The sequence below is a fragment of the Hippocampus zosterae genome, chromosome 6, assembly GCF_025434085.1.
Source record: "Hippocampus zosterae strain Florida chromosome 6, ASM2543408v3, whole genome shotgun sequence".
NCBI lineage: Eukaryota > Metazoa > Chordata > Actinopteri > Syngnathiformes > Syngnathidae > Hippocampus > Hippocampus zosterae.
In genome coordinates this window covers 24,546,317-24,560,616 of record NC_067456.1, presented here as the reverse complement: position 1 = coordinate 24,560,616, position 14,300 = coordinate 24,546,317, and the positions used below count along the sequence as shown (strand labels likewise).

Genomic DNA, 14,300 nt, shown 5'->3' with positions numbered 1-14,300 from the left:
TTGCTATTGTGTTTCAAAGCAGCCTCTTGCAGTCCAGACTCTACAGACATAATGTTGCAAAGGATGGAGTCTAGACTGTTGACGATAGCAAACTGCTTCAATTCCCCGGCCCATTTCATTGCTTCCGTGTAGCTTTTGATCAACGGTTCTGCTGGACATGGCTCATCTGGCTCCTCATCGTCTGACTGCACGGTTTCTCCTCTGGTGGCTGAAGTTTTGGTTGTTTTATACTCCTCTACTAAGTCTTTCTCCCATCCCTGTTGGAGATCTTCAATAGCTGGTGCCTCTTCATCTACTGTTGTGTACTCGTTGAGGGATAAGGAGCTCTCCAGATGCAGATGGTCCACTGTGTCTTGCAAGAGCTCACCAAGCTGTGTGAGACTGTCACCTTCGTCGGGAGTGTCACTGCAGATGCTGCCCTCTTCTGAAATAACACCAGCTTTTTCAAAGCAACGCTTTATGGTGTGTGCCTTCACATTCTGGACTGCAGTATGAATCCAATGGCATGCATCTAAAACGTTGATGCCCTTTGAAATTTCTGATGCAGAGCCCTTTTTCATTTGGCACAGTACAGCACGAAGGAGAGACGTACGATAGTGGCACTTCATGTTCTGGATGATGCCCAGATCTAGTGGTTGCAACACTGATGTAGTGTTTGCTGGTAAAAACTGCAGCGTGACATTAGAGAATTCCAAAGCAGCTAGGTGACGGTGCATTGTCCAGCAACAACAACACGCGTCTCTTATTTTTCTGCATCTTTGCATTGAACGCTGTCAGCCATTCGTGAAAAATTTCACTCGTCATCCATGCTTTACGATTTGCTGTCCACAACACAGGCAGATTTTTGATGTCGACATTTTTGAAACAGCGAGGCTTCAGACTCTTGCCAATAACTAACGGCTTCTCAATCTCTCCTGTGGCACTTACACACATACTGTAACTACGGTTAAACGCTCTTTAGCTTTCTTTCCACCAGCACAATCACTACCCTTGATCACAAGTGATTTATCAGGTAGAGCTCGATAGAAAAGGCCTGTTTCATCCATATTATAGATGTCACAGGGATCATACCCTCTTGTGCAGGCATGTCCAAAGTCCGGCCCGGGGGCCGAATCCGGCCCGCGGTCGAATTTCATCCGGCCCTCGGCCCCTGTCATAAAATCAGTGCCGTCTGGCCCGCAGGTTTGGCGCAATGGAACACGTGTTGCATTGACTGAGGTCTCGTAGACGGGTGAGTGATGTTTCATAGAGTACTGCTTCCCTCTAGTGGCTAAATGAGTAATATCATTCACTAAATGAGTAATAGCATTTAGACACTAGAGGGCATCACTCACGATTTAACAAGACATCACTCCGTGTTTATATTGACTGATATGTCATATTTCAAATGGTCCTTGCAGTTGTGGATATGTGTATTGCTTGTTCATTTCCCTGTTGTTCGAGTCAAAGGTTTTGTGACTATTGAAAAGTCATGGTGATACATTTTATGTTTCAAATCAATCAATTTGCACTCAGGAGACTTCTGTTTAAGAAAAAGTCAAGTGAATAAGCAGTTGCATGTGATATGCCTGTTTCAAATGAACCAAAAGAAATTCTTAAGATTGTTGAAATTAAAATAAAAATGGAAATGTGAAACAGACTGGCTTACTAAAATTTGCTGAACAATATTGTTGTTCAATGTAAAGAATGTCAGCCAAGGTCGGCCCCCCGACATTTTACCACATAAAATCTGGCCCCCTTGGCAAAAAGTTTGGATACCCGTGCTCTTGTGAGTTGAGGTAGCCGCTGTTTCCAAGCATGGACTGTCTCAGGATCTACGCTGGCTCGCTCTCCTGACAGCTTAGCGCCTCCAATGTTGTGCCTTGTTTTGAAACGATCCAGCCAACCGTTGGACGCTTTAAAGACTTCGTCCTTTTTAAGCTCCTTCGCGTATTCTCGTGCCTGTTCCTGGATCATCTGTCCGCTGATAGGGATATTCTGGCTGCGCGCTTTCTGAAACCATCGCCAAGTTAGCTCGTCCACGTCGTCGTAGCCACTTCGGTAGCACAGGCGTTTTCTAGAAGAGCTAGCGTTTGCTTGGTATGCGTCTAGGAGCTCCCGTTTCTTCTTCAAAATGGTTTGGATTTGAGTTTTTCCAACTCCAAACCGCTCAGCCAATGTTCGCTGGCTCGATCCTGGCTGCTCACTGGCTCGAATAACTTCAATTTTCTGTTGTAGGGTCAAATCAATTCTCTTCTTGCTTGCTGCCATTTTCACACCTGGTCGCATTTATGAGGCGATAGCTTCCTGGGCCCGGATATCGCGGTCGCAATTCTGAATTCCGGGGTGGTCTCATTTCTAGGGTTTCAATACAATACAATACATAGGCGTTCTATTTGGGACTGTACAAAACCGGTCGTATTTTTAAGGTGGTCGTTTAAATGAGGTGGTCGCATAGCGGGGTTTCACTGTATGTTGTATTCATATGGCATCATGAATACAACATAGCACAAAATCTGAGTGTTTTTTTTCCAGTCTCACACCGCAAATATTAATTTACTGATAATCATTAATACAGGTAAGTAATGACGTGGCTTGACATCCTCTCACCAAGACGATGCATGGGTAAATTTGACAAAAGAATCTACCACACATCATCATTAGTTCTACTGAGAGTTAACATTAGCATTACAGCAGTACTACACCTTGTGACAAATGTTTTATTCATAAAGTTACCATGCTACAACCAGTAAATTATACAATAACCAAGGCTGTTTCATAATATTTTTTCATAGCGATTAGCCTATAGATCTAATGACCAATTTGCCTTGTAATCGTGCCTCTCGTCGTATCTCGCTCTCGTGTTCTGTGCATAAGTCACAGGTGAGTTTAGTGATGCGCCCTTCGGACGATTCATACGAAAAATCAGACTGGCATTCCCATTTCTTAAATGTCGTAATTAGTAGACCTTTGTGTGGTTATTTTTTTTCCGCTGCCACCTCGAACTAGGGGTGTTCACACGGCAACATTTGCTCCGGTGCTACCCCAGTAGGGTGGTCACACGTACAAAGTTACACCGGTGTTTTTAAACCACCTCCCTGAGGTGGGTTAAATTTGCTCCGGAGCAAATGCTCGTTTGCGGGACAGCACCGTTGTAAAATGGTACGTGTGAATGCTACAATTTGCTCCGGAGCAAATGCTCGTTTGGGGGGGGGGGGGGGGGGCTAGCCTCGCGACGCATGAGAAGAGTTGATTACATACAGCGAGAATGCGTTGCTTTCGTGCTCTGTTTTACTTCCGTCATGTTTTTGTTTAATAACGACACAAGACATGATGGCTGGCAATAACAGTAGCAAGCGGCACCTAGCCTCTTGGGTTATACCATCTAAACTAGAACAGGGTTGGGGGGGATAGTCCCCAAGCATCATCTTTCCTTTTGTAGGAGACTGGACTGTCTCGGAGTTGTTTGTGTATTTTGTTCCTTTGTGTGTTCACAACCCCAACAACGTCCAAGTATGTTAACAACATGCTGTACATGCGTGACAACACAAGCAACAAAGTGCAACAATATATTGCCCATAAACTGCAGCATAGAGTACAGGTATATGACAAAATATAACAAAATTAGGACTATTTTCTCCCAAATGAGACACGTTAAAGACCTGGTGGCTTAATTTCCACTCACTGTCTCGAACTTGACCTCCCCTCGATCACCACACAAGACAGCGTTGCTCAGCTGATGTCATGTATTGAACTTTTGAAGTCAGCCACGGCCATGCCGCGATAGAAATTGATTGCTCTCTTATTAGAGGTCCAGTTTGCGGAAAGTTTTTAGCACGATAACAGTCAAACCATTTCAGGAAACGTTTATTTACTCGACTGTCCTTCGAGCCGCATACAATTCACCCTGAGCATGGAAACACCCAGAATCGGACTGAGCAAGAATCGCTTCCTTGTTTTTCAAAGATTTGAGTCTTTCAGACTCCAAGCGTCTCTTGAATGTTCCGTACTTTGTAACCCGCTTCGTTTAATCGGATGCACTTCACTTATTGTTCCTCTTCGTTTGGATGCCATGATCTACAGGACGTAAAAATGTTCGCAATTCTAGTAAAATTCACTGCAATAAAGAGTCACTTGCATGTCGTCGTTTTGGAATCAATGATTGAAAATAGCGGCGCGGACACACTTATTCCGTCGTATCGAGTTATTTAATTTAGCGCTACTACTGCGGGCTTCCGGATTGTCTCCCCCTCGCTCCCTGTGCTCTGCAACTTCAAGTAACTGCGCCACCTGGTGTTGAAATTCCTGTAATTACAAGTCCAAATGAAATGAATACAATCATTTACATTGAACCTTATTTGTGTACTGTGCCAACCATCGGCGGGCAGGATTAAAAAGACCAGCAGGCCGGACTCGGCCCGCGAGCCGTAATTTGCCCAGGTTTGGTGTAGCCTATGTCACTTTGTCTGACAAATGTTGTGTGATTTCTTGCTTCAACAATTGTGGTACTAGGGTGCTCCATGTGAAATTGAACTCGGCTTTCCCAAAAGTGTTGCTTGTCACAGTTACTTTGTGACTTAACAAGGGAGAGGGGGGGCAATTTTTCACACATGGATATGTAGTTTTCGATTTTTTTGTGTGTGTGTGTGTGCCTTTAAAAATCGAATTGGCATTTAAGAAATTGCATTTTGTCTATACCGTATTTTCACGACCATTCGCCGCAACGTATGGTTGGGCGCAGTCTCATTAATGGGTGCTATTTCTGTATTTTACACATCGACAAAACGCACTGTATTATTGGCCGCAGTTTTAAAGTGGTAAAACATACGCTAGCTTAAACATACGGCATGCATGCTTGCACGCTAAAAACATGTTAGCTTGAAGCATACGGTAGCATGTCAAGACATACAGATACAATACAATACATGCTGATTTATATAGCGCTTTCACAACAGCGGCAGGTGTAACAAAGCGCTTAACAAAACAGTTAACAAGCTAAAAACACATTTTTAAAAAGGCAACGGAAGCAAAACTGAGTTTCGTTGTATTTTATTTAGCCATCGTACAATGTACTCACGTTTTTCGATCAATCATCACCCAGAAATCCAAAGTCCTCATCCTCTGTATCAGAATTGAACAATTGTGCAAGTACCGGTAATCCATCAAAAACGCTGTGTTCCCTCTCGTTGTCAGAGTCACTCTCATTGCCATGTGGCTCCACAGAAATGTGCCGGCTTTGCCAAAAACTCTAACAACAGTGCAAGCAGACACGTTCGTCCAAGCAGCCACAATCCATTCGCAAATTGTGGCGTAACTCGCCCAGCGCTGCCTCTCACTCTTTGTAAAGTTGTGTTTGCCACCGATCATCCATTGTTCCCATGCCGTTTGCAACTTTACTTTGAACGCCCGGTTGATGCCAATGTCCAGCGGTTGGAGTTCTTTAGTCAAGCCTCCGGGAATAACAGCAAGCTCAGAGTTCATTTGCTTGACTTGGTTTTTCACCGCTGCTGTGAGATGGGCACGCATGCGAAAAGCATAACCGATGGCTTGAAGTTTGAACTGAGCTTCGTAGGCGTGTCTCTTTGTCAAATTTATTTTAGGGGGTTCTTAGAAACCAAAACCGAAGTTGTTTTGCAACAATGCACATTGCCACACTCTATACAGGTGTTGGTACCTGCTTGGGGCGACCCTTTAGCGTCCACTTACACGCCCACCCTTCACCCATTGGCGGGCTGCTCCCCCGCATGCCTTTCCTCTCTCACGTCTGGCTTCTCTCTCTCTATCGATCTATCTGTCTCTACCTCTGTCTCTCTGTCTCTCTCGCTATCTCTCGCTATCTCTCTCTATCTCTCTCTCTATCTCTCCTATATATATATATATATATATATATATATGCGCATATGCCCACCCTTCCCAGATTGGCCGACTTCTTTGCTGCATGCCTGTCCACAGTCACTTCCGCCTTTTCTCTATATAAACAGCGTGTCGGCTGTCAGTCAGATTTTGGAACTCAGCGCATACACAAGACGCTCCGCATCATAAGATGTACTGTCCATTTTGGAGAAAATTTAAGACTTTTAATGGCGCCTTATAGTCGTGAAAATACTGTACTTGGGTAGTCTCTGTGGTTTGATGAACTTAAAACTTTTGTGTGTGATAAATATGTGAATTCACAGAAATCAGGAAGGGGGCAAATAAACTATGCATATATCTATATCTATGTATGTATATACTCCCCTTCCTCAATTGGCGGACCGCGATCCACGACCGGACCGCCGACCTCCTCTGTCCGGACCGCCGACCTCCTCTGTCTGGGCCTCCTTTGTCCGGACCCTCGGCAAATTGTATAAAATAATAAATTCTAAAGTGATTTTTACGTTATACATTTTCTATTTTTGGACTATAATCTGCGCATTACCGCGATTGCTTGTTAAAATTATCCGTTGTATTATTTGCGTGCACGAACAGATGTATTGGAGAGGACGCAGCAGCGCGACTCTGTGTGTGTGTATAATGTTTGACAAACTGGAGACGGGGGCATGTCGGCGATAACGATGCGCTGATTGGCTCCTCTGAACTTAAGGTGTGCCCATACATCAGCGTCACGCATTCAAAATGGATGATTGTGTCAGGAAACAGACTCATGCGCGACGCCACAGTGTGCTCACAGCTTCAGCACAGGAGAGCCACACAGACAATTAGACAAGACAAATCGCGGGACGTTTCGATTGTGTGCAGTTTTGCTCCCGTCTACCCGGGGATCTTTGCAGCTGTTTAACAGCAGAACACCGCAACATGTTAAATGAACATCCCAATGGCGTCCTCAAATAATATTTGCATGCCTCAGACATTGCATTCACCTTTAGTGGAAGAACAGCACTGCACATTCCTGTGCTCCCTTGTGTCAGTATTTAAAATTGTTCTTAACTCCTCTTCTGATATATTTTTCAATGATTTCAGAGGGGATGTGAAAAGGGGAATTGTACAAATGAAAATAATATTTTTGTTTTCATTTTTAGTATTTATTTTGGTAAAATCAGTATTTTCCCCTCCGTGAGTCGTCACCTTACCGTGGTGGAGGGGTTTGTGTGTCCCAATGATCCTAGAAGCTAAGTTGTCTGGGGCTTTATGCCCCTGGCAGGGTCACCCATGGCAAACAGGTTCTAGGTGAGGGGCCAGACAAAGCACGGCTCAAAAGACCCCAATGATGATAAAAATAAATGGATCTAGGTTTCCCTTGCCCGGACGCGGGTCACCGGGGCCCCCCTCTGGAGCCAGGCCTGGAGGTGGGGCTCGTTGGCAGGCGCCTGGTGGCCGGGCTTACACCCATGGGGCCCGGCCGGGCACAACCCGAAGAGGCAACGTGGGTCCCCCTTCCCATGGGCTCACCACCCATGAGAGGGGCCAAAGGGGTCGGGTGCAATGCGAGCTGGGCGGCAGCCAAAGGCGGGGACCCTGGCGGTCCGATCCTCGGCTGCAGAAGCTAGGTCTTGGGACATGGAATGTCACAAGTCTGGCAGGGAAGGAGCCCGAGCTGGTGTGTGAGGCAGAGAATTTCCGACTGGATATAGTCGGACTTGCCTCCACACACAGCCTGGGTTCTGGTACCAGTTCTCTCGAGAGAGGTTGGACTCTCTTCCACTCTGGAGTTGCTCACGGTGAGAGGCGCAGAGCAGGTGTGGGAATACTCATTGCCCCCCGGCTCAGTGCCTGTACATTGGGGTTCACACCGGTAGACGAGAGGGTTGCCTCCCTCCGCCTTCGGGTGGGTGGACGGGTCCTGACTGTTGTTTTTGCATATGCACCAAACAGCAGCTCAGCATACCCACCCTTTTTGGATTCCTTGGAGGGTGTGCTGGATAGTACTCCTGCTGGGGACTCCATTGTTCTGCTGGGGGACTTCAATGCTCACGTGGGCAATGACAGTGATACCTGGAGGGGCGTGATTGGGAGGAACGGCCCCCCCGATCAAAACCCGAGTGGTGTTTTGTTATTGGACTTCTGTGCTCGTCACGGATTGTCCATAACGAACACCTTGTTCAAACATAAGGGTGTCCATATGTGCACTTGGCACCAGGACACCCTAGGCCGCAGTTCGATGATCGACTTTGTAGTTGTATCATCGGATTTGCGGCCGCATGTTCTGGACACTTGGGTGAAGAGAGGGGCGGAGCTGTCAACTGATCACCACCTGGTGGTGAGTAGGCTCGATGGTGGGGGAAGATGCCGGTCCGTCCTGGCAGACCCAAACGTATAGTGAGGGTTTGTTGGGAGCGTCTGGCGGAATCCCCTGTCAGAAGGAGTTTCAACTCCCACCTCCGACTGAGCTTTTCCCATGTTCCGGGGGAGACGGGGGACATTGAGTCCGAGTGGACCATGTTTCGTGCCTCTATTGTTGAGGCGGCCAATCTGAGTTGTGGCCGTAAGGTGGTTGGTTCCTGTCATGGCGGCAACCCCCGTTCTCGCTGGTGGACACCAGCAGTAAAGGCTGCCGTCAAGCTGAAGAAGGAGTCCTATCAAGCCTTTATGGCCTGTGGGACCCCAGAGGCAGCTGACGGGGATCGACTGGCTAAGCGGAACGCAGCTTTGGTGGTCGCCGAGGCAAAAACCCGAGCGTGGGAAGAGTTCAGTGAGGCCATGGAAGCCGACTTCCGGACGGCTTCGAGGAAATTCTGGTCCACATCCGACGTCTCAGGAGGGGAAGCAGTGCACCACTAACACTGTGTACAGTGGGGACGGGGCGCTGCTGACTTCGACTCGGGACGTTGTGAACCGGTGGGCAGAGTACTTCGAAGACCTCCTCAAATCCACCAACACGTTTTCCTTGGGGGAACCAGAGTCTGGGGTCCCTGAGGTGAGCTCTCCTATCTCTGTGGTTGAAGTCACCGTTGTGGTTAGAAAGCTCCTCGGTGGCAAAGTGGATGAGATCCGCCAGGAGTTCCTCAAGGCTCTGGATGTTGTGGGGCTGTCCTGGTTGACACGCCTCTGCAACATCGCGTGGTCAACAGGGAGAGTGCCTCTGGATTGGCAGACCGGGGTGGTAGTCCCTCTTTTTAAAAAGGGGGACCGGAGGGTGTGTTCCAACTACAGAGGGATCACACTCCTCAGCCTCCCTGGTAAGGTCTATTCAGGGGTGCTGGAGAGGAGGGTCCGTCAGGAAGTCGAGCCTCAGATTGAGGAGGAGCAGTGTGGTTTTTGTCCCGGCCGTGGAACAGTGGACCAGCTCTACACCCTTAGCAGGGTCCTTGAGGGTATGTGGGAATTCGCCCAACCAGTCTACATGTGTTTTGTGGACTTGGAGAAGGCGTTTGACCGTGTCCCTCGGGGAGTTCTGTGGGGGGTGCTTCGTGGGTATGGGGTACCGAACCCCCTGATACGGGCTGTTCGGTCACTATACCACCGATGTCAGAGTTTGGTTCGCATTGCCGGCAGTAAATCGGAATCGTTTCCAGTGGGGGTAGGACTCCGCCAAGGCTGCCCTTTGTCGCCGATTCTGTTCATAACCTTTATGGACAGAATTTCTAGGCGCAGCCGAAGCGTTGAGGGGGTCCGTTTTGGGGGCCTCAGTATTACATCCCTGCTTTTTGCAGATGATGTGGTGCTGTTGGCTCCTTCAAACGGGGCTCTCCAACTCTCACTGGAGCGTTTCGCAGCAGAGTGTGAAGCGGTTGGGATGAAAATCAGCACCTCCAAATCTGAAACCATGGTCCTCAGTCGGAAAAGGGTGGAGTGCCCCCTCCGGGTCGGGGAGGAGATCTTACCCCAAGTGGAGGAGTTCAAGTATCTTGGAGTCTTGTTCACGAGTGGGGGTAGGAGGGAGCGGGAGATCGACAGGCGGATCGGTGCAGCGTCTGCTGTGATGCGGACGTTGTATCGGTCTGTCGTGGTGAAGAAGGAGCTGAGCCAAAGGGCGAAGCTCTCAATTTACCGGTCGATCTACGTCCCAACCCTCACCTATGGTCACGAGCTATGGGTCGTGACCGAAAGAACGAGATCCCGGATACAAGCGGCTGAAATGAGTTTTCTCCGCAGGGTGTCCGGGCTCTCCCTTAGAGATAAGGTGAGAAGCTCAGTCATCCGGGAGGGGCTCAGAGTCGAGCCGCTTCTCCTCCACATCGAGAGGAGCCAGATGAGGTGGCTTGGGCATCTGATTCGGATGCCACCTGAGCGCCTCCCCGGTGAGGTGTTCCGGTCATGTCCCACCGGGAGGAGACCCAGAGGAAGACCCAGGACACGCTGGAGAGACTGTCACCCAGCTTGCCTGGGTGCCTGGGAACGACTCGGGATCCCCCGGGGAGAGCTGGAAGAAGTAGCTCGGGAGAGGGAAGTCTGGGCTTCCCTGCTAAAGCTGTTGCCCCCGCGACCCGGCCCCGGATAAGCGGTAGATGATGGATGGATGGCTGGATGGAAATCGGTATTTTGTTTTGCTTTTGTTAAATTAAGGGAAAAAAAGACAACTACTGTTTAACAAAGTTAAAGTAAAATATGTCTTATTTCCCTAAAAGGGCTATTTCTATTATTAAGCAGGCACAACTTAACAAAATAAAAGAGTTACTCTGCCTCAACACAATACCTCTCATTATTTGCTGTGTACTGGCAAAGTGAATAATTGTTATTTTCATGCACCCCATTATTGTTTGGTTGTGAGGAGTGTTGATTTGTATAAGCTTGGCTAGACCATACTAAATGGGCATATAGCCCTGCTCCCCATGACCACTGTGCATGGGACCGGACCTTGGTCTTATAAAAAAAAAAAAAGTGGACCGACAGCATTTCTAGTTGAGGACCACTGGTATATACAGTCGAACCTTGTTACGTTACTCGAGGGACTTAACAAATAACGTTTGTTATAATGGTAGCGTTGAAACCATTTCCAATAAAATGGTCGCCAACTACAGTATGAACATTTCTAGATGTAAAAACATGAACATGTAATATAGTATAATCATGTCAATTACAAATACGTGTATACAGTATAAAAGAAAAAAGTCAACAAATTAAAAGTACTTTCTAATAATTAATTTTAGCCTTCACAGACAGCAAGATTTGCTTACTTTTACCAGACATGTTTTCAGACTATGTGCTTGACCGCACCGTGCTTTTGGAAGTACAGTAATCACTCGTTTATCGCGGTTAATGGGCACCAAAACCACCCGCAATAAACGAAAATCCGCGAAGTAGCGTCCAATTAACATAAACAGGTTGAATATATATATTTTTTTTATTAAATTCCGCAAACGGTCCGCGGGAATCTGCAAAACAACAGTGAGTCACATAGAGCAACATATACAGTACTGCACTCCATGTATACCGTATTTTCACAACTATTCGACGCACAGTACGGTTGGGCGCAGTCTCATTAATGGGTGACATTTCTGTATTTTACACATAGACAGACCGCACTGTACCAATGGGCGCAGGTTTACAGTGGTAAAACATACGCCAGCTTAAACATACGGCATGCATACGCGCACGCTAACACGTTAGCTTGAAGCATACGGTAGCATGCCAAGACATACAGATACAAGCTAAAAACACGTTTTTAAAAAGGCAACAAAAGCAGAACTGAGTTCGGGGGTATTTTATTTAGCCATCGTACAATGTTCTCACGTTTTTCGATCAATCACCACCCAGAAATCCATCAAAGTCCTCATCCTCTGTATCAGAAGCAGAGGACTGCACATCCCAGTTGTCATTGAACGCATCACATGCTAGTGTGAGTTGCTACGCATTGCCGAGCGGAAAGAAGGAGCAGCAACAGCAAAGTCAACATTTCTCTCGTGTGAAGTTTTCCCACATTTGAAAGTAAAGAACAGAGCGAAACATGGTGGCAGCGCGTGTGTGTGTAGAAAGAATTGAACAATTGTGCAAGTACCGTAATCCATCAAAAAGGCCGCGTTCCCTCTCGTTGTTGCGTATTGTGGCGTAACTCGCCCAGCGCTGCCTCTCACTCTTTGTAAAGTTGTGTTTGCCATCGATCATCCATTGTTCCCATGCCGTTCGCAATTTTACTTTGAACGCCCGGTTGATGCCAATGTCCAGCTGTGAGATGGGCACGCATGCCAAAAGCATAACCGGTGGCTTTAAGTTTGAACTGAGCTTCGTAGGCGTGTCTCTTTGTGGAATTTATTTTCAGGGGTTCTTATAAACCAAAACCGGAGTTGTTTTTCAACAATGCACATTGCCACACTCTATACAGGTGTTGGTACCTGCTTGTGGCGTCCCTTTATCCGTCCACTTACACGCCCACCGTTCACCATTGGCGGACTGCTCCCCAGCTTGCCTGTTCTCTCTCTCTCTCTCTCTCTCTCTCTCTCTCTCCCCCGCCCTCTCTCTCTCTCTCCCCCTCTCTCTCTCTCTCTCTCTCTCTCTGTCTCCCCCTCTCTCCATATATCTATATATACATGCCCACCCTTCCCGCATGCCTGGCCACAGTCACTTCCGCCTTTTTCTCTATATGAACAGTGTGTCGGCTGTCAGTCAGATTTTGGAACTCAGCGCATACAAAGGACGCTCCGCACCATAAGGCGTCCTGTCCATTTTGGAGAAAATTTAAGACTTTTAATGGCGCCTTATAGTCGTGAAAATACGGTATGTAAAAAAAATTATAATAATATACAGTATATATTTTTTTAATATGTTTGAAAAAATCTTCGATGCACTGAACCCGCGATAAGCGAACTGCGAAGTAGCGAGGGATCACTGTACAACAATGGACAAGTCGATCACTACTGTTGCTCAGCAACGGAGGGGAATCCTGTGCTGTACATTTTGTTCATAAGCAACATCGCGGTGGTATTTAGCTTGCCACTGTTCATTGTAACAAAGGCATTTTCACTATTTTGTGGGAAAAATCTGGTCGCTATAATGAAGTGTACATTATAAAGGTATTCGTTGTCAGCAAAATGGGCAAGTGGGAAAAAAATTACCGGTACGTGAGATCGGGAACCCCACCCCAATTAAAGTAAAAGTCTTTTAACGTCATGCATTTTTCCCCAACTACATATGTGGTACTCAATTGTTTTAATTGTTGTTCTTGTCTTTTAATTACTCTTCCAGTCGGAAGAGACTGACAGACTGGGACACGGACATTACTCCTTTGGTTGGAGAGGAGCTATTAGTCGAGGTCCTGGATGACATTCCCCTTACCATGCACAACTATGTAAGTAGCAGGCAAAGCTGATTTCTTGATTCGTTTTATGACCTTTTTTGCACATAAACGTTCATCTGCTGCACAAATCCAATTTTACTCTGCACAGGTACGGAAAACTTTCTTCAAGCTGGCTTACTGTGATTTTTGCCACAAGTTCTTATTTAATGGCTTCAGGTGTCAGACATGTGGATACAAATTTCACCAGCACTGCAGTAGCAAGGTACCTACTGTTTGCGTGGACATGGACACGGTCAGCAAGCAGCGGTAAGTTGAATCACAGTTAAGTAAATGTGCTGGTCACACACACACACTCTACTTACGAATGTCCCTTAATACGAAATTTTCAAGTTACGAAACGCCTCAACAGGAAAATATTGTCTCAAGTTACGAAAGGTAAAAATACAGTATGGGCTGCTACTTGCAGCTCAGAGTTTCCAACACTCCACTGCATTCAAAAACAAAACACAGAAGCGTGTGCGTGTGTAGGGGAATATTTATCTGCTGTCGAGTGTTACATTCAACTGATAAGGAGTCAATGAAATCCTGGGAAGATGTTTGTCACCCAACGCCTTTGTCATCGTAACATTATTGCTTGCCTAACATTGTCATAACGGCAGACAAAGATAGTTTGGCCGCTGACGCGCCAGAGAGGAACCTAAAATACGCTAGTTTGTTTAGTACAGTGATCCCTCGCTATTTCACGGTTCGTTTATCGCGGATTCGGTGCATCGCGGATTTTTTCAAACATATTCATTTAAAAAAACAACAACTTTTTTTTCATGTACATGGAGTACAGAACTGTATATGTTGCTCTTTGTGACTCACTGTTGTTTTGCAGCTTTTCACGGACTGTTTGCGGACAAAAAAGATATATATAAGATAAGATATGATATCCTTTATTCGTCCCACACTGGGGAAATTTACACTATATATACTCTATAGAAATATACTCTGTGTATATATATATATTTTTTTTAAATCCTCGTCTAACCCCTCGGGTGGTGTCCATCCCTCATTCAGCTCGGGCTTTCTTGTAATCAATCCAGGCTGTGCACAGGTTGGTACGTCGGGACCTGCAGTCTTGTGCGACTGCTCTGTCAACCAGGAGCTGATGTTTGGCTCCTCTGGTATCTCTACCAATGCCCTTCTGTGCTTCGCTCGTGTATTG

General features: G+C 46.7%; 2 protein-coding genes across 3 annotated transcripts in view; both read left to right on the top strand.

The window, feature by feature from the left end:
* Window positions 1–14,300, top strand: part of araf (A-Raf proto-oncogene, serine/threonine kinase) — a 51,287-nt gene that overhangs the window by 4,396 nt on the left and 32,591 nt on the right. For both annotated transcript variants that reach the window (XM_052068237.1, XM_052068236.1), the window contains exons 4-5: window positions 13,039–13,141; window positions 13,239–13,396. In XM_052068237.1, the coding sequence (XP_051924197.1) occupies window positions 13,039–13,141; window positions 13,239–13,396 (261 nt within the window). The remainder of the gene's footprint in view (window positions 1–13,038; window positions 13,142–13,238; window positions 13,397–14,300) is intronic.
* Window positions 7,032–14,300, top strand: part of LOC127602267 (craniofacial development protein 2-like) — a 159,468-nt gene continuing 152,199 nt past the window's right edge. Inside the window, exon 1 of the mRNA XM_052068315.1 lies at window positions 7,032–9,100. Within this exon, the coding sequence (XP_051924275.1) occupies window positions 7,184–8,236 (1,053 nt within the window). The 5' untranslated portion in view covers window positions 7,032–7,183 and the 3' untranslated portion in view covers window positions 8,237–9,100. The remainder of the gene's footprint in view (window positions 9,101–14,300) is intronic.